General features: G+C 38.7%; 2 protein-coding genes across 7 annotated transcripts in view; one reads left to right on the top strand and one right to left on the bottom strand.

Annotated features, from left to right (window-relative positions):
* The first annotated feature begins 4,473 nt into the window (after positions 1-4,473).
* On the top strand, positions 4,474-7,851 carry kcnj15 (potassium inwardly rectifying channel subfamily J member 15). 2 transcript variants are annotated; one of them, XM_048181418.1, is made up of 2 exons: positions 4,474-4,698; positions 6,586-7,851. In XM_048181418.1, the coding sequence occupies exon 2, from the start codon at positions 6,587-6,589 to the stop codon at positions 7,589-7,591; it is 1,005 nt and encodes a 334-aa protein (XP_048037375.1). In that variant the 5' UTR covers positions 4,474-4,698; position 6,586; the 3' UTR covers positions 7,592-7,851. The 2 variants fall into 2 exon arrangements, with proteins under 2 accessions (XP_048037375.1, XP_048037374.1); XM_048181417.1 differs by lacking the exon at positions 4,474-4,698 and adding an exon at positions 5,953-6,007.
* Positions 7,852-8,733: 882 nt separating this feature from the next.
* The window catches only part of erg (ETS transcription factor ERG), a 30,992-nt gene continuing 15,470 nt past the window's right edge, over positions 8,734-24,255 (bottom strand). For 3 of the 5 annotated variants that reach the window (XM_048181411.1, XM_048181416.1, XM_048181412.1), the window contains 9 exons: positions 19,924-20,132; positions 18,472-18,617; positions 16,571-16,774; positions 15,534-15,614; positions 15,224-15,295; positions 14,396-14,455; positions 14,260-14,316; positions 14,036-14,083; positions 8,734-10,305 (listed from right to left, as the gene is read on the bottom strand). In XM_048181411.1, the coding sequence (XP_048037368.1) occupies positions 9,797-10,305; positions 14,036-14,083; positions 14,260-14,316; positions 14,396-14,455; positions 15,224-15,295; positions 15,534-15,614; positions 16,571-16,774; positions 18,472-18,617; positions 19,924-20,132 (1,386 nt within the window). In that variant the 3' untranslated portion in view covers positions 8,734-9,796. The remainder of the gene's footprint in view (positions 10,306-14,035; positions 14,084-14,259; positions 14,317-14,395; positions 14,456-15,223; positions 15,296-15,533; positions 15,615-16,570; positions 16,775-18,471; positions 18,618-19,923; positions 20,133-24,255) is intronic. The other 2 variants (XM_048181414.1, XM_048181415.1) reach the window with 1 other exon arrangement.

Here is a 24,255-nt window from a genome sequence, read left to right as displayed (position 1 = left end):
GTGCATGGGCAAAAATCCCACAGAAACACCCCAAAATCTTCTGGAAAGCCTTTCAAGAGGAGTGAAAACTGTTATAGAGGCACCGACTCCATATAAATGTCTGTGTTTAGAATTAGACGTCATTACAGTCTCTGCTGGTGCAATGTCAGGTGTCACGACGCTTTTATCCAGATAACGTATCTTTACACACACATTGAGTTTTCTGTGAACTGAATCTATTGTCAAAGCAATCATCATCATCATGTGTTTCTGCTGAAGCTGTGAAGTGTCAGTGACGCGTCTGCTGCCTTAAAACACCAGTTAACAGGACGCCTGGAAAATCAATTCCCATTTTTCACAAATCCACAGGAGAAGATCCTCCTGCTGCTGCTTCACATGCCTGAACGACACGGACAAGAACAGACCCGCTCTCACACACTCACACACACACACACTCACTCACACACACACACACACACACACACACACACACACACACACTCACACACACTCACTCACACACACACAAAATGACCTGACAGATTTCCACTGACCTTCTTTAATTATTCACTCATGTTTATCTTGCTGATTTAACAGATTTATTGTACAAAAAGACATGTGTGTGTGTGTGTGTGTGTGTGTGTGTGTGTGTGTGTGTGTGTGTGTGTGTGTGTGTGAGCTCTGCTGAGAGAGCGGCTGCTGACCAACATGAACAGGAAGTTGGTGCTGTGAGATCTGCTCTCGTCTCTCCTCACATATGTGCAGATGAACTCAATAAAGGATTATTGAATCTGTAAACTTTCAACAGACGGACAAAAGTGATGAGAATATTAAAAACATCTTCATTTGCGAACGGATTTGGAATGACATGCGTTGAAATGATGATGGAATGATCATCATCATCATCATCATCATCATCATCATCAGCTCACACACCAGCCAATCCCACGACAGGAGCAGGACAAACGCAGAGACGAGCAGCACATTATTCACAGAATTTAAGCAGAAGAATCACAACAGCAAAACATGTAACAGGAATATACTGTGTGTATATAGTAAAGTGTAATTTATTCCTGTGATCAAAGCTGAATTTTCAGCATCATTACTCCAGTCTTCAGTGTCACATGATCCTTCAGAAATTATTCTAATAGGTCATTTGTAGTGTGTCTCTTCTGTGGCCCCTGAATAATTACAGCATGAATAGATGTTCTCCAGGGGCCCGGGTCACTCTCTGGAGTCACACAGAAACACACGGCACATTAATAATTACAGGAATATTCCCGCCGGAGGTCAAATGCTTCAGAGTAACTCACTAACTGGTTACGGTTAATGTGTCACCATGACCCGCTGCCATCGCATCAACACGTGAGCCTCCTCCAGCTGAACAAATGAACTCGTATTACAGACATGCACAGGAAAACCAGACAAAAATCCTGATGACTCATGCTGCACTCAGGGGCGGAGCCAATCAGAGCGCTGCAGGATGACATCACAACCCGGAAGATTAATTCACTTTACCACAGATCTTATTTCACTTAAAAACCTCATTAAAAACCCATACCTTGAGGGAACCAAGCTTCTGACGTCACTCCAGCGCCGCTCTATATTCGTCCAATCAAGAATGAGCTTTAGAATGAGAACGTCCCTCTACGGAAACCATGTGACACCAGTTTCCTCCTCAGTGTTTCTGTCTCGTTTTCCAGCTAGAACATCTAAACATTCTTAAATCGAGATACATTTACTGGAAAAGAGAAATGACTGAAGATATGAAGTCTTTTTTAGTGAAAAATGTGTCAAAAGTGAGTGAGTTTGTGCTTCAAACAAGAACAAATATGTCATTGGAGAAACATGAACTTGTTTTCTCTTTGAATCATTTTTCTGACCTAATTTGCAGATATTTGTTCTTGTTTGAAGCACAAACTCACTTACTTTTGAGTCTTCAGTCATTTCTCTTCTCCAGTAAATGTATCTCGATTTAAGAATGTTTAGATGTTTGCGCTGGAAAACGAGACAGAAACACGTGATTTCTGCAGTGTATGAAGGGAGAAGTAAGTTTCTAAACTGAACACGAATGGGCAAAAGATGACAGTCTGCACATCATGTGTTTCCAGCTGTTAAAGGTGAATGTGAAAAACAGAACACAGATCACGTGACATCATCTGACTCCATTAATGCTCTTCTGCCCTCTACAGGTGACTGACAGTCATGAGCGCTTCTGTTACACACACCATTCACTAACCCTTCCTGACTGGCTTCTTCTTCTAATTACACTGTTAATAGCAAACTGTGCCATGTGAACTTCATGTAGCGCTGCTCACACACACACACACACACACACACACACACACACACACACACACAGATCAGCCTCTGTGGCAAGCAGAAATGGTAAATAAAACTTTGTAATAATTAGATATTTTATAGTTACAGTGAATATGACTACTCAAATTAAGAAATTCAAGAATTATATTCAAGATATGTATAGATACATGTGAATTCTAATTTTGCACCCGAAATATCAATAGTAAAATACATGAGTTCAGGTTTCCTTCATTTGTCACATAGTTAGTTAATAATATGATGTGAATAGAATATAGTATAAAGAAGAAAAATGCAAAATAATTTATAGATGCATTTAGTTACAGTTTCACTAGTCAAATCTAATTTGTAGACATCAGATATTTGGAATGGGAGTAAAGTATATGACTCGATTACAGCATCACACAGTCCAGCCTCAGATCACACACCTGATGATGATTTATATGAATATCAAACAATAAACCTTGAAACTCTGTAAAAACAGCGTCATCAGTCACACATTTCTTTCTGTGACTCTCATTTATTTTAAAATACTGTTTATTCGCTGTTTGACGACTGAATCACCGGCAGTGACGTGCTTCGCTACAATATATTGTTTATCAAAATAAAACTGATAAAAAAATATATGAAAATCTTACTGAACGTTCAGCTTTTTAAATGTTTTTATACGAATGTTAAGGGAATATTCCATTCTACACACATGAGAACGTTACTTTTGAATGTTCTCTGAACGTTCTGATGCAAACATTTAAAAAGCGTTATGAACTAAAACGTTTCAGGAAAGATCTTTCGTCCTGTTACTGTAAATATAGCAGATCTGTAGATTTATTTGACTGCTGAAAACAAGCATGAACACGTCAGAATGATGTAAAACATCAAACACTGGCACATGGGGGAGAGTGGGGTAAGATGAGCCAGTGGGTCAGCTGACCCATCCCCTGTATCTTGGCAACTTTTATTGTCATGTGATCATATATTTTGGAACCACCCGTCATTTCTGCCAGAGTGAGGAGTGGAAGGCGCTGATTTACTTTAAAAGCTGTTTTGGCTTGTCAAAGTGACATTCTGTCCAGGTTTATGATGCATGTTGGTGATTTAGCAACATATTAAACCATGCAAATCATTTAGCTAAATATTAGCCTGAAATGGTAAGCTAGATAGTTTTTTCCCAAAATGGCAGCTATGGGCAAAGTGAGCCAAATGCTGTGGGGTAAATTGAGCCAGCGTTTTAACTTGCCCCACCGTAAGGCACTGAAGTTAAGTTAAGAATAAACTGGTATAATTTCAGTGTAACATTACTCAACTGGTTTAGTTTATCTTTTTTCTCTGGTTTATTTGATCAGTGCACAAGAACACCAAACCCTTCTGTGATATGAACCAGAAGATGATTATCATATATATTTTCACCTACAGTCCTCAAACGGCCAAACACGGTCGACGCTGCAGAAAAACTATCAACCTTTTGACTAAAATGCTTATTAGTTTCAGTGACATTTATTCATTTCTAATTCAGTTTCTATTTAATTTTACTTTTTAAATTTACTTTGATACAACTTCAGTGTTCAAAATATTGTTTCAGAAATGCAAATAATTAAAGATACTGAAATTCTAACTTCATTTGGTTGGTTTTGTGTTGTTTAAGTTAGTTTTGAAAAAAAAAAAAAAAGATTATTTGTAATAAGAAATTAGATTGTTAAATTAGTTTTTAAAAGAGGTAAATTATCTTTACAATTTCACATGATTTTGATTCAGATTTAGACGGTCAGTTTACACCCAGATGGAGCAACTTACCCCTAACCTGGGGTAAATTGAGCCACAGGATTTTTAAAAAAAAGAAGCCATATTTTTAGAACCCTTGTTTGTCGTAGATATATTCTGATCATTTAAAATGAGAGAAAACATCCTGAAATTACTTTAGATACCTTCATTGTTCTTGTTTGAAGCACAAACTCACTTCATTTTGATGATCCGTTTCATTAAACAAGACTTAATATCTTCAGTCATTTCTCTTCTCCAGTAAATGTATCTTTATTTAAGAATGTTTAGATATTTTTGTGCTGGAAATCAAGACAGAAACACTGAGGAAGAACATGATGTTTGCAGTGACAGTAGGAGTGTGGAGATGTGTATCTGTATTTCACAGACAGATCCGTGTGTTTAAGGGCCGAACGTCGGAGTGTTTGGACTCATAACAGTCAGAAACGGGACAGTAATGTAAGAATCGCTGAGCGACTGTAGGAGGAGTTACTGAGAGAACCGGCTCCACGAGTTTCACTGTAATTTCCTTCTTTAGAGTCTCATTAACTGTCCTCAATATCATTGTGCCAAAGAGTCGCACACAAACGCAAGGACAATAGAGGAACAAGGACACTCATCCGCTGGAGGAAGTTCAGATTACAGGTAAGAGAAGAACAAACTCTCACTGGATCTCAGAGATTAAAGGCAGTTATATCTGCTCATTTATATATATGAACGTGTGCTTGTGAACTTGAGCTGCTCTGTTAATTTACAACTCTGAAGGACTGCTGATTAACTCGACTAACAACGACCGGACAGAGAGTTTCACCGCAGTCTGAAGTCTCAAAAGTGCACAGAGTGAGAATCATCTAATGAGTTAAAGATTGTCATTAACAAAATGTGATGATGAGGACCTGAAGGAGAACAGTGATTGAATGTCCTCGTCTCTGGAGCGACTGGTTTGTGTTTGAGGAGTTGGACGCAAAATGGTTGAATGACATTAATGCAGCCTGGAATCATAAATCACACCGTTTGGGTTCATTTGAGCCTGATTTCCGTCTCCTGATGGAGTTTGTGTTCCTCACCGCTGTCAGTCAGTTATAAGGGTTCCTGCTGGTTTTATGAGGGTAAATTTAAGACCAAATAAAGAAAATGTAAGGAATCAATTGAAGGGAACACAATACGTCAATATGTTCTCGAAATGTAAACGTCTATAGGGAGAAAACAATGAATTGTATTAGCAACACTTCCATCAGATTATTCTCAACCACTAGAATATGAACATTTACTGTATCTTCTGATCACACCGCAAAACAAGTCATGTTCTTCCTCAGTATTTTTAGTGCAATTGTCTAAAGATTCAAGATACATTTACTGAAGATACAAAATGACAGAATATGAAGTCTTGTTTTCTGTGAAATTGATCAATACTGCTTAAAACAAGAACATATATCTGTCAGCGGCCACGAAAAATCTAATTAATTCAATGACAAACATTTGTTCTTGTTTTAAGCACTTCATTTTGTTATTCAATGTTTCAAGACTTCAAGGAAAGGAAAACAGGACAAAAATACTGAGGAAGATGTAATGTTTTTTCGATGCATGCAACATTTAATGCTAAAACTTTATGAATTTAAAGTGGTCCTATTATGCTCCTTTACAAGATGTAATATCAGTCTCTGGTGTCTCCAGAATGTGTCTGTGAAGTTTCAGCTCAAAATCCCCCACAGATCATTTATTATAGCTTGTCAAATTTGCCCCTATTTGTTTGTTTTTGTGTGTGTCCCTTTAAATGCAAATGAGCTGCCGCTTTCCAGAAGAGGGCGGAGCTTTAACAGCTCAACAACAACAAAGCTGGAGAATCTCACGCAGCCAAAATGACGAAAGTGTTCAGCCTTACATTGTTCAAACCGGAGTCGACACTGATGGAGAGACTCAGGAAGAAGTTACAACTTTTAGACGTTTCTGAATGGTTAGTGGATAAATTGATGTAGTTGCTGTGGAGTTGATTCAACTCATCCACTAGCATGTGCCGTCATGTTCATCTTTTGTGTTGAATTGACCCTCGTTTGTGAAGCAGTCCGGCGTAAAATGACGGCATGACAACAACACTCGACTACAACAACTCTTCCTCTTCTCTAAAGCAGCCCAACATGGCCCCGCCCCCTTTGTGGTGTGTTCTTGGGGGCGTGTTTTTTGTAAATTTTAGGGTTTGTGATGTCACAAACCCAGGAAGAAGCTCGTTGTAGTCCCTACCAGCCGTTTAAAAAGCGATTTCTGTAAAAGAAAATATCTCCTTTGATTTGAACTTTGAGTGTCGTAACTTCACAGATGTTGTTTATGATCAAACAGCAAAACTAAAGTTAAATCATAATCAAGGACCCCTTTAAGACCTTCAGATGAGAACTGAATTGATCTGAATAATGACTCTATTGTCTTTCAGAGCTGCTTCACAGCAGAAACCGAATCAGTCTCATGTTTGATGAAGTTTGCATCATTGATTCTGTTATTTTCCTGCCTGAATTTTCACGTGTTTTCTCTCTTTCTCAGGATGACGGAGAACGTGCGCCGCGTGGTGTCCAAAGACGGCCACAGTAACGTGAAGATCGATAACGTGGAGGGAATGATCAAGCTCTTCCTGCACGACATCTGGACCACGGTGGTGGACATGAAATGGCGTTATAAGATCACTCTGTTCGCCTCCACCTTCGTCATGACGTGGTTCGTGTTCGGCGTCGTCTTCTACCTCATCGGCCTGAGGAACGGTGACTTTGACGCGGACCCGTCCTCCAATCACACGCCATGCGTGATGAACGTGGACTCACTGACCGGTGCGTACCTGTTCTCCTTGGAGACCCAGACCACCATCGGCTACGGCTTCCGGCACGTGTCGGAGGAGTGTCCTCTGGCCATCATCACGCTGGTGGCGCAGCTCGTCCTCACGGGGCTGGCGGAGATCTTCGTGACCGGCGCGTTCCTGGCCAAACTGGCGCGACCCAAGAAGCGCGCGGGAACCATCAGGTTCAGCCGCTCGGCGGTGGTCTGCAAGCGGAACGGGAGGCCGTGTCTGATGGTGCGAGTGGCCAACCTGAGGAACAGCCTCCTGATTCAGTGCCAGCTCTCGGGGAAACTGCTGTCGGCCCGCGTCACGCAAGAGGGCGAGAAGACCCTCGTCCACCAGGTCAGCGTGGACTTCCACCTGGACTCCAGCGGTGAGTGTCCGTTCCTGCTGCTGCCGCTCACCTTCTACCACGTGCTGGACGACCGAAGCCCGCTGGCCGGTCTCACGGCGGACGACCTGCCGAGACGAGAGTTCGAGCTGCTGGTCACCCTCAACGGCACCGTGGAGTCCACGGCCGCCACCTGCCAGAGCCGCACGTCTTACGTGCCGCAGGAGATCCTGTGGGGTTACGAGTTCAAGCCGGTGCTGTCCAACACACGCGGCGGCAAACTGGCCGCAGACTTCAGCTTCTTCGACCAGGTGCGGGTCTGCAGCGACCCGCCGACGCTCGACACGGAGAAGCTGCAGCTGGAGGAGGAATACAGACGGGAGTGAAGAGACCACATGATGAAAAAACATCTGGAAAACTGGTCAATCTTTCTGGAAGTCAGATCTTATCTGTGTGGAACGAAGACACCACAACCAGAACACTCCTTATTCCTCTTTCTAGTCTCATTGGGAATGATTTATCAGTGACTATTTAAAGTGTAATTTATTCCTGTGATCAAAGCTGAATTTTCAGCATCATTACTCCAGTCTTCAGTGTCACATGATCCTTCAGAAATCATTCTGATATGATGATTTGCTGCTCAAGAAACATTTCTGATTATCATCAATGTTGAAAACAGTTCATATTTTTGTGGAAACTGATACATTTTACTTTTCAGGATTCTTTGATGAATAGAAAGTACAAAAGAACAGCATTTATTAGAAATAGAATCTTTTGTAACATTATAAATGACTTTAATGTCAATTTTGATCAATTTAATGCGTCCTTGATGAATAAAAGTATTTCTTTCTTTTAAAAATATCTTACTGACCCAAACTTTTGAATGATGGTGTATCACAGTTTCCACAAAAATATGAACTGTTTTCAACATTGATAATAATCATAAATGTTTCTTGAGCATCAAATCATCATATTAGAATGATTTCTGAAGGATCATGTGACACTGAAGACTGGAGTAATGATGCTGAAAATTCAGGAATAAATTAGACTTTACTATATATTCACATAGAAAACAGCTGATTGTCTCATTTAATGAGAATATAATGTGTTCCTCCAGCATTAATCGCTCTTGTTTATCATCCACTTTCACACAGAGACACTTTCACCATTCAATCTGTCCACAGTTTGTATTTTCTGTGTTTTGGGATTGTTTTACTCTAATATATTTTAATCCATTTCACAACTTCTGAAATTGTTATAGGAAAAGTATTTGATCCATGTTTCTCCTTGAATAAATATGAGATTTATATTTGTGTTTTAAATCCAACAAACTGCGGAGAAAGATACATTGTCTTCCAATGATTGTATAGTTCATGACTGTTGTGGCAACACAGAGACGCTCAGACGGCCAGTGTGTGTGTGAGTGTGTGTGTGTGTGTGTGTGTGTTTTGGGGCAACAGTCGCTGGTCTCTGTTTATGAAAGGAACAACAGACAATGTGGGTGTTTCTTTACTCAAACGAGAAGAACGACATTGTTAAAAATATTTATTAAAATGATTCAGTAGAAAACCATATAATTTATCCAAGTATATGTTTTCTTCCCTTTGTCAACAATCTCAGAGCATCAGGGCGTCTCTGACCGATCTGATCTGGGTTCAGTGGGTCAGAGCCCATGTGCTGCGCCAGTCCAGCGTCATACGAACACACGTGTGCGTTCACTGTAAACAACTGATAATACAGAGAATCATTCAAACTGCTGGAGCGTTTCGCCGCTTTGGTCTGTTTCTCTACGTCTGTGATAAAATGTCTGTGTTTGGCTGGCTGAGATCAACTCGTAGTGTATAAATGCATAAGTTATATATCTATTATATAAAAAGAATTATAACACTGAATTGTATACTTCAATCTAACAAACGCACAGCGTTTGCGAATCAGAACGTCATCATAAAAATTAATAATACAAATACTGGTATCTTTGGTGAATCTCTTCAGCTGAATCTCTCTGTAAGGTCTGGAAGCTTGTTTCTGCCACGGAATAAAAAAGGAACTAAAATCACTTTTTCTTATTTAGTTATTCCGTGGCTGAAACAAGCGTCCGCAGTAAGGCACGGGTTCATATAAATGCACCTCGGTCTTTAAAGGTTTGAGGTCGTTAAAAACATCTGAAAGCTTTAAATTCCAGTTTTCACCATTTTCAAGGCAAATATCGATCTCTGATGCCATACGGACAACATAATACTGATAAATATGGCAAGAGATTAATCTCCATCTTCTCACATACCTCACGCATCTGTCTGTCTTCCTCTGACCTGTCTCACGTTCTGTCGCTCTCTCTCTCTCTATCTCTCTCAACTCTCTCTGATATGTGTGTTTGTACAATAAGGTACACATGAACATATAGACGAATAAGTACTTGATCATGCAGCGGGGTCATTAACAGCAGCCCCCTTATATTGCCACTTTCACATTCCCGTTGCTGAATCCACGCGGCTCCCGGATCACAGACGGTTTCTCCTGCTTTAAATACGGCGAGAGCCTTCCTCCGGCAGTGGCGGCGGATGCTTGGGTTTCTCCAGTTTGTCTTGAGATGTCTAGTAGTAGGAGGGCATGTGTGTGGCGGGGTGTCGTGGCCCGGGGTAGATTCCCGTCGCCGGTGCGTTCCAGTACGGACTCGGGCCGCCGAAGAAGCCGGACGAGGTGACGTTCATGGCCTGAGGATGCGGCGACACGAAGTTCATCTTCTGCGGGTGCGGGTGGTACGAGCTCATGTAGGACAGATCCGCCGGGTACTTGTACATGGACGAGTCGGGCGGGTGCGGCTGAAGGGCCTGCGCGATCCCGTGGAAGTCGAACTTGTACGCGTAGCGTTTGCCGTGAACTTTGGTCATGATGTTCTTGTCGTAGTAGTAGCGCAGGGCTCGACTCAGCTTGTCGTAGTTCATGTTGGGTTTGCTCTTCCTCTCACCCCAGCGCCGCGCCACCTCGTCTGGGTCGGTCATCTTGAACTCGCCGTTGGTTCCTTCCCACGTGATGCAGGACGAGTTGGAGCTGTCGGACAGAAGCTCCAGGAGGAACTGCCACAGCTGGATCTGACCAGAGCCTGATAACACATTAGCGTTATGACTTGAATGAATTAACAAATTATACAATTACTAGAAGTTTATACAACTTTGTCTGCATACATACAGTACACTCTCGTAATGTGATGCATATTATATAGCAAAACTCAACTGTTATTGTTTATACAGTTTCATTGCAAAACATAACTATATATCATACAGCTCTATATATTGTAGCAAAACGTAACTATATATCATTCAGTTCTATATATTGTAGCAAAACGTAACTATATATCATTCAGTTCTATATATTGTCGCAAAACGTAACTATATATCATTCAGTTCTATATATTGTAGCAAAACGTAACTATATATCATACAGCTCTATATATTGTAGCAAAACGTAACTATATATCATTCAGTTCTATATATTGTAGCAAAACGTAACTATATATCATACAGCTCTATATATTGTCGCAAAACGTAACTATATCATACAGTTCTATATATTGTCGCAAAACGTAACTATATCATACAGCTCTATATATTGTCGCAAAACGTAACTATATCATACAGCTCTATATATTGTCGCAAAACGTAACGATATCGTACAGCTCTATATATTGTCGCAAAACGTAACTATATCATACAGCTCTATATATTGTCGCAAAACGTAACTATATATCATTCAGTTCTATATATTGTCGCAAAACGTAACTATATATCATTCAGTTCTATATATTGTCGCAAAACGTAACGATATATCATTCAGTTCTATATATTGTCGCAAAACGTAACGATATCATACAGCTCTATATATTGTCGCAAAACGTAACTATATCATACAGTTCTATATATTGTCGCAAAACGTAACTATATCATACAGCTCTATATATTGTCGCAAAACGTAACGATATCATACAGTTCTATATATTGTCGCAAAACGTAACTATATCATACAGCTCTATATATTGTCGCAAAACGTAACGATATCATACAGTTCTATATATTGTCGCAAAACGTAACTATATCATACAGCTCTATATATTGTCGCAAAACGTAACTATATCATACAGCTCTATATATTGTCGCAAAACGTAACGATATCGTACAGCTCTATATATTGTCGCAAAACGTAACTATATCGTACAGCTCTATATATTGTCGCAAAACGTAACTATATCATACAGCTCTATATATTGTCGCAAAACGTAACTATATCATACAGCTCTATATATTGTAGCAAAACGTAACTATATATCATTCAGTTCTATATATTGTCGCAAAACGTAACGATATCATACAGCTCTATATATTGTAGCAAAACGTAACTATATATCATTCAGTTCTATATATTGTCGCAAAACTTAACGATATCATACAGATCTAAATACTGTCGCAAAACATAACTATATATCATACTGCTGTATTATCGCAAAACGTAACTATATATCATTCAGTTCTATATATTGTCGCAAAACGTAACTATATCATACAGCTCTATATATTGTAGCAAAACGTAACTATATATCATTCAGTTCTATATATTGTCGCAAAACGTAACGATATCATACAGCTCTATATATTGTAGCAAAACGTAACTATATATCATTCAGTTCTATATATTGTCGCAAAACTTAACGATATCATACAGATCTAAATACTGTCGCAAAACATAACTATATATCATACTGCTGTATTATCGCAAAACGTAACTATATATCATTCAGTTCTATATATTGTCGCAAAACGTAACTATATCATACAGCTCTATATATTGTAGCAAAACGTAACTATATATCATTCAGTTCTATATATTGTCGCAAAACGTAACGATATCATACAGCTCTATATATTGTAGCAAAACGTAACTATATATCATTCAGTTCTATATATTGTCGCAAAACTTAACGATATCATACAGATCTAAATACTGTCGCAAAACATAACTATATATCATACTGCTGTATTATCGCAAAACGTAACTATATATCATTCAGTTCTATATATTGTCGCAAAACGTAACTATATCATACAGCTCTATATATTGTAGCAAAACGTAACTATATATCATTCAGTTCTATATATTGTCGCAAAACGTAACGATATCATACAGCTCTATATATTGTAGCAAAACGTAACTATATATCATTCAGTTCTATATATTGTCGCAAAACTTAACGATATCATACAGATCTAAATACTGTCGCAAAACATAACTATATATCATACTGCTGTATTATCGCAAAACGTAACTATATATCATTCAGTTCTATATATTGTCGCAAAACGTAACTATATCATACAGCTCTATATATTGTAGCAAAACTTAACTATATTGTACAGCTCTATATATTGTCGCAAAACGTAACTATATATCGTACAGCTCTATATATTGTAGCAAAACGTAACTATATATCGTACAGCTCTATATATTGTAGCAAAACGTAACTATATTGTACAGCTCTATATATTGTCGCAAAACGTAACTATATATCGTACAGCTCTATATATTGTAGCAAAACGTAACTATATATCGTACAGCTCTATATATTGTAGCAAAACTTAACTATATTGTACAGCTCTATATATTGTAGCAAAACTTAACTATATTGTACAGCTCTATATATTGTCGCAAAACGTAACTATATATCGTACAGCTCTATATATTGTAGCAAAACGTAACTATATCATACAGCTCTATATATTGTAGCAAAACGTAACTATAACGTACAGCTATATATCATCACAAAACATAACTATATCGTTCAGTTCTATATATTGTCGCAAAATGTAACTATATCATACAGCTCTATATATTGTCGCAAAAAGTAACTAAATCATACAGATCTAAATATTGTCGCAAAGCGTAACTATATATCGTTCAGTTCTATATATCATCACAAAACTTAACTATATTGTACAGCTCTATATATTGTAGCAAAACTTAACTATATCGTACAGTTCTATATATTGTCGCAAAACGTAACTATATATTGTACAGCTCTATATATTGTCGCAAAACGTAACTATATCATACAGCTCTATATATTGTCGCAAAACGTAACTATATCATACAGCTCTATATATTGTAGCAAAACTTAACTATATCGTACAGCTCTATATATCATCACAAAACGTAACTATATCATACAGATCTAAATATTGTCGCAAAACATAACTATATATCGTTCAGTTCTATATATTGTCGCAAAACGTAACTATATCATACAGCTCTATATATTGTAGCAAAACTTAACTATATCGTACAGCTCTATATATCATCACAAAACGTAACTATATCATACAGATCTAAATATTGTCGCAAAACGTAACTATATATCGTTCAGTTCTATATATTGTCGCAAAACGTAACTATATCATACAGCTCTATATATTGTAGCAAAACTTAACTATATCGTACAGCTCTATATATCATCACAAAACGTAACTATGTCATACAGATCTAAATATTGTCGCAAAATGTAACTATATATCGTACAGGTCCATATATCGTCGCAAAAGCGTAACTTTATATATTGTACAGCTCTATATATTATAGCAAAGTGTAACTGTATAATGTACAGCTATATATATTGTACCTAAATGTAACTATATATCCTACAGCTCTATATATCGTCACAAAACATCACTATATATCGTACATATTCTGATATTATAAACATTAACATCATGATTTTCTGTAAAGCTGCTTTGAAACAATGTGTGTTGTGAAAGTCGCTATATAAATAAATCTGACTTGACTCTCACCTGGATTCGCCAGCCTGCTGCTCGTCGGCCCTAAAATCTGATACGGATCTACGGAGAAGAGACAAACAACACATCAGACACCAATGTATCAGTTCAGTTGATTTATGCTTTATTTGATTTCCTTTAAGCTTTCTGCATTTTTGTCATGTATTACTATTGTATCTAGTGTCATACATAATATGATTAATATGGTATGCTAACTGCATTACCCATGATCCTCTCACCTAACTGAGCTCTCTGCTCTTCAGCTTTGGTCAGGATGGCAGCAGAACTCTGAGAAACTAATACAAAGACACAATCAGGTTAAACAGCGTCTCTTAAAGTGGCGTAAAGCGAGCAGCACATGCACGTCTGTCCAACCTTTAGCTGCAGATACGGGCTGAGTCCATCCAGAGCGTCTGACCGCATCGTAACTCACATCTGTGAGAGACACACACATCACGTCATGTGACGTTCACTTGAATGTGTGTGTGTGTGTGTTTGTGTGTGTCTGTCTGTCTGTGAGTGAGTGTGTGTGTGTGTATTGTATAAAGTGCTATATTTATATAGCGCTTTATACAATACAGATTGTTTCAAAGCAGCTTTACAGTGATAACAGGAAAATGATGCATTTCGGCTGTTGTTCAGCTGAAGTCTGTTTAGTGTTGATTCAGTTCCAGCTTTTTTCCAAGATAAATTTAGGTGTCTTTCCAAAATGGGACACTTGGAGACTCCAAAAGGACACCAAATAACCAACTGATATAAAGTCATGCACACCAAAGCAAAAAAACATTACAGATAAAAACTTTTGAGAATTAGTGTACAGTAGTTCTGTACAGTGCAACAGAAGAGGGCCAGTTTACATTTTAGACAAGACAAGCTGCAATACCGAGCAGGACCACATGGAGATGCCAAAAAACCCTAAACCAACAGCCTTGATCTGACTGAATACACCAACAATCTACAGGACACAGATCCATTCAGAATTACTTAAATCGAAACATTATTCTGAATATGTGTGGAAACAACATGAATGTACTGAAACGTGTCTGATAAATATGATGTGCGATCAGCATGTGGAGAACGCACGACACCGTAGGTAAAATATCATTAATCTGATAGAAAATCAATAGAAGTCAGAACAATATAAAATGTTCTCACCAATATAGTGTGTGTTTGAGAGAGTGTGTGTGTTTGTGTGTGTGTGACCTGCTCTGCTGGCTCCTCTGCTGGCGTCTGGAGGGTAAACGGGGGCGTTTGGGAAGATAAAACTCGCTCCTCCTGAAGACACACATGAGCAGAAGACACGACATCAGCGACACCACGCCTGTGTTTCGACAGATGGATCGCATTCAGCATCATGCAGCACATGCACAAGAACTGGGGAACAGCAGCGCCGCATGCACATCAGACAGTGTGTGTGTGTGTGTGTGACTGTTGTAAGCAGTGGGGGCGGGGTCAGTGCCAGTGGGGCGGGGTCAGAGGCGGGGTCATGGGGTGGAGCTGCAGTGCTGCTTACCTGTATTGCGAGCATGCATTAACCGCGGGGAGTTTTGCAAGGCTTTGTCAACATCATCTGAAGTCAAATGAGGAAGTGGAGCTGAGAAACAAAACATTCAGTAACACATGAAAAATAAAAGAATAAAACAACTGAACAAACATCCTGTGACATGATGCTGACAGAGAGACAGATGAAGACAGACAGATGAAAACAGTGGAAACAGGGAACGTCTATCTCTCTCATCTCATGCATATCAGAGAAAAATAATCTCTACTTCACATATTTCACCCCAAAATCCACTGCAAGAAATGTTTTAGAAATATATCCTAATTACTGTTAATATGTAATTCATTTTTCCAGGAGCTCATTGTTTCTACCTTCAGTTAAACTGCTAAGAGTGATTGTAAATTAATTGCCTAAATTATTACATTATTTGCTAACTGCATTCTTTAAATTGTAATGTTGACATGCATTCTCTGTAAAGCTGCTCTGAAACGATATGTATCGTGAAAAGCGCAATACAAATACATTTGAATTGAATTGAATTGAATTTTACGCTGTGCCAGTTAAACAAATTTAACAACAAAATCTTGTTATTGTAATGCACAGAAAACTTATTCTCATCACTGCTGTCATGTTAATTTAATTAAATAAATGATATAATATAAATACTGTACACTTTACAGTGACAACTGAAGGTGAAATGAGCTTCTACTTTACAAAAGATCATTTTATATAATTCAGTTCAAAATTACATATTTTTAAACTAAAAATTTTACGTAAAAATTTAAATGATAATATAAATTTGAAAAAGTCTTCAGATTTCAGGGGGAAGTATGACCTGGACAGGTTTGATAAGATTCACACAGGTACACTGTGATTTATTAATGCATGTTAATGAGTCGTGTGAATGTGAAGTCAGAGGTCAGCGGAGTGAATGAGGTCAGAGGTCAGCAGAGTGAATGAGGTCAGAGGTCAGTAAAGCGCCATGATGAGCTGCTGATGCAGACACACACACACACACACAGAGACGGACAGACGAGTGCAACACTCACTCTCTCTGAGGTAGTGCAGGTGCGACAGCAGGATGTCGGCCGTGTAGCTGCTGGTCAGACGCTGGACGTCATCTTTGGTCATCTTGCAGAGCTCCTTCCCATCGATGCTGTGGAACAGAGACACATCCACCTCGGGCAGCCCGTACTCCTTCACGGCCCATTCCAGCCACTGACGCACGTGATCCGCCGACCACAGACTGGGATCTGCAGACCGGAGTTACTCACACTTTTATTAATTTGATTTGATTCATTTGAACATTCTATTGAAATAGTATAATTATTCCTTCATATTTAAAATATTTAAAAAATATAAATGGTTTTATTGCAAAACACAGACTAATCAAGTGCCATTAAATTGTTCTTCTTGACATTTTAATCCTAATTTCAGTTCAATTAGACTGAACTTTACTCATAATTCCACTGCTAGTTAACACAGATGCAAAGCATTGACTAATGGCAAAACGAATCGACTAGTTGTTCATGTGAATGAATCTGCGGTGTGTTTGAGCGTCTCCGATCACTATCACGCATCCGGTCTGAGCTCCTCCTGAACATTCTTGTGCGCCGCGTGTCTATTGTCCCGCTTCATGAGAGGGAAAAACAGGATGTTGTTGCTGCACAGCATCACTGTCCCTTACAACTGAGCAGGAAGTTACACAGAAACTCTTACTCAAGACATGAAACCTGCATGCAGCACACACACACACACACAGGGTGAGTGTGCGTGTGCGCGTTTTCATGATTTATGAGGACACAAATTTGTATAATGACATGGGTATTACACTGCTATTATGACATAAACATGAAATATGAGGACATTTCATGAGTCCTCATATTTAAAATAGCTTTAAAAACATACTAAACAATGTTTAATTGAAAATGTAAAAATGCAGAATGTTTTCTGTGCTGGGAAGGTTTAGGGGTAGAGTTAGTGTAGGGGAGAGAATGTACAGTTTCAACAGAATAAAAACCATTACGCCTATGAAATGTCCTCATTTTGAAAAACAAACCTGTGTGTGTGTGTGTGTGTGTGTGTGTTTGAGTGTAAACAAGTAAACAAAATTTTGAGATCTTACCTCAAAAATCTTTACAGTGTGTTTGTGATGGTAAAAAATGGCAAAGCAATGAAACAGATGTCGCACTTTACCATCTAACAGGAGAGCAAAGGCATTTTAACAAAATCACTATTCATTGTAAAAAAATGCTGACCTGCAGTTGCTACCTTAAAGAGCTATTTCTGCTTGATTTAAAACATAAAACTTAGTTCTTGCCATAAAAAAAAAAACACTGTAATAAGATTTTGGATGTCAAATTTTTTTTTATGTTGATTGTTGCATTGAAAATCTTCAGTTGGTTCAACAACTAAAGAGTCAATGTTAAAAGACATTCAGTTCACATAATTTAATTGAGCCAACTGAACATTTTTCAATGCAGCAAGTAAAGAGTTTTGATGTCCAAAAAAAGGGTCCCCCCATTAGATGGTAAAGTGTGACACCTGTTTGGTTGCCTTTACATTTAACAATATATCTATTTCTGATAAACTCATTAACTTGAAAGTTTTTCCGAGTTAATCAGTGATGTGTGTGTGTGTGTGTGAGAGATTATGTGTGATTGAGTGTGTGTGTTTGTTAATATAAACCTGAGATCACCTACACCAGCCAGCGGTCCCCACAATGTAAATGGATTAATACATAACATACTAAATGATGTTTTTGTGAGAAAGAAAAAGTGTGCACAGTTTCCTGTGATGGTTAGGTTTAGGGGTAGGGGTAGTGCAGGGGGATAGAAAATACAGTTTGTACAGTATAAAACGCATTACGCCTATGGAAAGTCCCCACAATTCACAGAAACACAACATGTGTGTGTGTGTGTGTGTGTGTGTGTGTGTGTCTGTGTATTACCTGCAGGTACGATCACTCTGCGTTCATTGGTGATCATGTTGGGCGGCGGCATGTGTTTGTCCTCCATGTAGTTGCTGTACATCACTGGAACATTCGCAGATGGAGAGATTTTACCTTTGGCCACTGGACAGTCATCAGGAGAATTTCTGCACACACACACACACACACACACACACACACACACACACACACGGGTCAGATGTGCATCTTTTGAAGGAAATATCAGTGTTTGCAAGAAGAACTAGGGATGCAAATATTTTGCTTTCAGATACTGAATGCCTTCAATTCATGCAAGTCAATGAGAGATTAACAAATTATCAAACTAAAGGTAATATAAAAACAAAAACAGACTGAGATGATCTACAAAAGTAACAATACACTTTATGAACTTAATACTTTTATTCATCAAGGACAAATTAAATTGATCAAAAGTGACAGTAAAGACATTTATAATGTTACAAAAGCTTCTGTTTTTAAATAAATGCTGTTCGTTTGAACTTTATTCATCAAAGAATCCTGAAAAATAAAATATGAACTGTTTTCAACATTGATAATAATCATAAATGTTTCTTGATCATCAAATCATCATATTAGAATGATTCCTGAAGGATCATGTGACACTGAAGACTGGAGTAATGATGCTGAAAATTCAGCTTTGATCACAGAAATAAATTACACTTTACTATATATTCACATAGAAAACAGCCATTTTAAATTAAGCTATTTTTATTGTATATTTGATTAAATAAATGCAGCTTTAGTGAGCAGAAGAGACTCTTTCAGAAACATCTTACCGACCCCAAACTGTTCAGCCAGAATTAATGGCAGTAATTTGTGGAGAACGAGAAGAAGAGCAAGTGAATGTTTGTGGAGCGTCAGTGCAGCAGCACAAAAACACACACAGAATATGTTGATGTCCAGCATTTCTTCACATGACTCATTATTCTCACACGAGGACACAGATGTGAGGGATTCTGCTGGAATGTGCCATCAAACTCCACATCAACAGCCCACAGGCTTCAGACGAGTCCCGCTCATGTGGCGACCAACTGTTGGGCTCGTGGAGACGGAAAGTTCAACTCATGGAGCTCCTGAACTCATACGCATCCATAAAACACCAGATTAGCTTCTGTCAAACCTTGATGAGTTTTAATCATCAGAGCAACTGAGAACGGCTACACAAAACACACACATGATAAAATGTTCAAAAAGGGTTCAAAAATGTTCAAAAATCTTATTTGTAGAGAAAGCTGATTTCCGTCTGGTGAGGAACACATTATGATGATCAATGACTCTTTCATTGGATTTAACATTCTGGGCAGAAGATCAGTGGATCATCTTTCCCTGAAATCACTCTGACTGTGGAGAGCCGCCACACGGCCACATGTTCAGAGCGACTTCTGTCTGGCTGTCACTCAAACACAGAACATCTGAATGTGTCACGTGACTCACCTGGACCCGTTCACCTGCGCGCCACACTCCATCTTGACGGTGACGCGTCCGTGGGGCGGAGCCAGCCAGTCCTGCTGATGCACTCTGGGACTGAGTTTGCTCTGGCCGTATTCACCGGCGGCGGAGGCCGTCATGTCCGCTTTAGAATGAGACGCTCCGTACGAACACTCGAATAAAGACTGATCCTCACTCACCACCGACAGCGCCTCCTACAGGACAAACACACACACACACACAGAGTCAATGTCTCGCTGATGAGCAGTTTGGAAGCGTGTTTCTGAATTGTGAGATTAAAAAGTCATTAATTATCAAGCTTTCACAGTTTTGTCCGTGTTTCTGAGCTGTGATTGTGAAGAGTGTGTAGGGGCTTGGTTCTGTCCATCAGCTGCTGATTGGATGTTGAGAAGTGGGCGTGGCTCTAAAGCTTGCAGGGGCGGAGTTTAAATGCACCAGAGTCTGTCATGTGTCACTGGAAGATCCAGTTATGACATTCTGATTAAACACTATGAGGTCTAAAAATATATGCAGTCTAGCTGAAAAATTACTAACAATATCAAAGTTCTTCTTATGTTTACTTGATAGAAATCAGTGGAAGTCTACTGTAGTAGATCGAGCGCGACGTGATCATTTAGAGGCCTTAGAAATGAGCTTTATAGGGTTAAAGACTTAATATAAACAGTTCCACACACAGAAAACAAGAGAAATATCTGCCATGAGACTCAGAGAAACACCCTGGGTTACTGCGGGCAGCTCCTCTGGGATCAGCAGGAGGAAAAGGAAATGATGTCGGAAACCAGATGAATCTGCAGGCCGCTGATAACGGAGCTGTGAAGCCCATTACTGGCCGAGCGGGTCAGAGAAACCTTCACACCTCCTAACCTTCATCAGTCTGTGTGGCTTCATGAAGCAGATTCAGCTGCTGGAAAACATCAGCATTAATAAAGCTGTCAGAGCGCAAGAATGTGGAAACTCATATTCACTCTGGCTCTCAGAGCGCCAGCGCTGCATCAGACACGACCGTACGAAACAGGCCAATCACAGACGGCAAGAGCCGCCCATCATGGGCGCTCAGCCAATCAGGGGCAAGCATTGCAATGATTGACAGCTGCACACCTCTGCCAGAGAAAACCAGTGATAAAACACACTTCATACTCAGTGATATTATTGATCTGACCGACACTGTCAGATGAGAACAAACCTGAACTGAAATGAGCTGAAAAATGACACTCTATAGCTTAAACACTGAATTGAACTGAACTGAATCACCACTGTACTGAACTGAATCAACAGTGAACTGAATTGAATCAGCATTGAATTGAATCAACACTGAACTGAATTCAACCAACACTGAACTGAATTGAAACAACACTGAACTGAACTGAATCAACATTGAACTGAACTGAATCAACATTGAACTGAATCAACACTGAACTGAATTGAATCAATATTGTACTGAATTGAAACAACACTGAACTGAACTGAATCAACACTGAACTGAATCAACACTGAATTGAATCAATATTGTACTGAATTGGAACAACACTGAACTGAACTGAATCAACACTGAACTGAATCAATATTGTACTGAATTGAACCAACACTTAACTAAACTGAAACAACATTGACCTGAATTGAATCAACACTGAACTGAATCAATATTGTACTGAATTGAACCAACACTTAACTAAACTGAAACAACACTGACCTGAATTGAATCAACACTGAACTTAATTCAACCAACACTGAACTGAATTGAAACAACACTGAACTAAACTGAATCAACATTGAACTGAATCAACACTGAACTGAATTGAATCAACTTTGAACTGAATCAATATTGTACTGAATTGAACCAACACTTAACTAAACTGAAACAACACTGAACTGAATTGGATCAACATTGACCTGAATTGAATCAACACTGAACTGAATTGAATCAACTATGAACTGAACCAACACTAAAATGAATTGAAACAACACTGAACTGAATTGAATCAACATTGACCTGAATTGAATCAACACTGTACTGAATTCAACCAACACTGAAATTAATTGAAACAACACTGAACTGAATTGAATCAACATTGAACTTAATCAACACTGAACTGAATTGAATCAATATTGAACTGAATCAACACTGAACTGAATTGAATCAATATTGTACTGAACTGCATTGGATCAATATTGACCTGAATTGAATCAACACTGAACTGAACTGAAACAACACTGAACTGAACTGAATCAACATTGAACTGAATCAACACTGAACTGAATTGAATCAATATTGTACTGAATTGAAACAACACTGAACTGAACTGAATCAACACTGAACTGAATCAACACTGAATTGAATCAATATTGTACTGAATTGAAACAACACTGAACTGCATTGGATCAATATTGACCTGAATTGAATCAACACTGAACTTAATTCAACCAACACTGAATTGAATTGAAACAACACTGAACTGAACTGAATCAACATTGAACTGAATCAACCCTGAACTGAATTGAATCAACTCTGAACTGAATCAATATTGTACTGAATTGAACCAACACTGAACTGAATTCAACCAACACTGAAATTAATTGAAACAACACTGAACTGAATTGAATCAACTATGAACTAAATCAACACTGAACTGAATTCAACCAACACTGAAATGAATTGAAACAACACTGAACTGAATTGAATCAACATTGAACTTAATCAACATTGAACTGAATTGAATCAACTATGAACTGAATCAACACTGAACTGAATTCAACCAACACTGAAATTAATTGAAACAACACTGAATGGAATTGATCTAAATAATGACACTATTGTCTTTTAGAGCTGATTTACAGCAGAATTTATAATTGATGAATTTTGCAACATCAGCAGTCATTGAACTGAACTGAATCAATCTGAATTAAATTGATCTGAATAACGATACCACACTGCAGTTCCTCAGTGTTTCTGTCTTGTTTTCCAGTACAAACATCTAAACATCCTTAAATCAAGATACATTTACTGGAGAAGCGAAATGACTGAAGATATCGAGTCTTGTTTTATATTAACACGGTTATTTTCCTGTTTATTACTGCGACGCTTCTTTGAAACATTCTGTACCGTATAAAGCGCTGCTTGACTTGATCAACAGAGAGAGTTTGAGCGCATGAAGCTTGAGTGAAATAAAGGTTTTTCAGAATAAAGCAGAGTTTGAGTCCTGCAGGAGTTTATGTGGAGCTCAATGAGCGCCTGGGTTCATTCATGCTGCGCCGCACAGACAGGAAGTGCTCTGCCACCATTTCCTGCATTCCTGACAGCACGGGATAACAGGGGCTGGGAATGGAAAAGAGGAAAAAGCCCATCCGTCGGCATTCGTGAGGCCTCTAATGGAAGATGTGGAGGAAGACGCCCATCGTTAACATCGTTAACCTCAGAGCAACATCAACACAACACTTTCCATTCAGCGCGTTTCTACACTCCACCCTCTTACAGCTGATGCGTGCGACTGTTCCCGATCTTCAAAAAGATTGAACCTTCAACCAATGACGTGACTGTGGGGCGGGGCTATCCGCTTGACTGACAGACGGGGGGAGTGTTCAGGAAACCTGTTTGAACTCAGTCAGAAATACATGTTCTAAATAAATCAGAGTGATACTGTAAACAGGAACGGAAAGATCAGCGTATCTGATCAGACAGAAGCGCATGTTTGTCCGACTCTCAGCTGAAATCATAAATCTGACTTTCAAATAAAGCTGAAGGAAACATGAAGAGAAAAACAGAGATGTGATGAGTTTCTCAGTCAAACGTCTGTGCGAATCATCTGCATGTTCAAACACACGTCTGTTTACATGCGCCGCCGATCACGTGACGATGCGATTATGAGCCGCGCCGATGCTTCGCTGGATCTTAAAGGGACAGTTCACCAGAAAATGATCATTCTGTCATCAATTACTCTCACTCGTGTCATTCAAACCTGTGGGGTTTCTTTCTTATTTTGCAGAACATTGGGAACCAAATAACATTGACTTTCACTGTATGGACAAAAAACACCGAGAGATTTCCATCTCTTTTGCAGTGAACGATGACAGAATTATCATTTTTAAAGAGTTTCTTGCAGACATCTTCCCAACTAACAAAATGTTCTAAGAACGTTTTCCCGTTAAGTTATGAAAACGTTGTTTCTGAATGTTCTCTGAACGTTAAAAACATTGGACTTATTAAATGTTTTTAAAACGTTTTTTCTTGGTTATGTGAACGTTAAGTGCGAACGTTACTTTTGAATGTTCTCTGAACATTCTGAAACAACTAGTAACATTTAAAAAACGTTAAACAAACAT

Source organism: Megalobrama amblycephala, linkage group LG2 (genome assembly GCF_018812025.1).
Source record: "Megalobrama amblycephala isolate DHTTF-2021 linkage group LG2, ASM1881202v1, whole genome shotgun sequence".
In the NCBI taxonomy this organism is placed as follows: Eukaryota; Metazoa; Chordata; class Actinopteri; order Cypriniformes; family Xenocyprididae; genus Megalobrama; species Megalobrama amblycephala.
Note: the sequence above shows the minus strand (reverse complement) of the source record. Positions and strands in the feature narration are given on the sequence as shown.

What these genes read in the sequence shown, in the direction of transcription:
- kcnj15 (XM_048181417.1), top strand. Translation starts at nt 5,961, where the DNA reads ATGGAGAGACTCAGGAAGAAGTTACAACTTTTAGACGTTTCTGAATG. An exon ending in CTTTTAGACGTTTCTGAATG is followed by an intron (nt 6,008 to 6,585) that starts GTTAGTGGATAA and finishes TCTCTTTCTCAG; the next exon opens with GATGACGGAGAACGTGCGCC.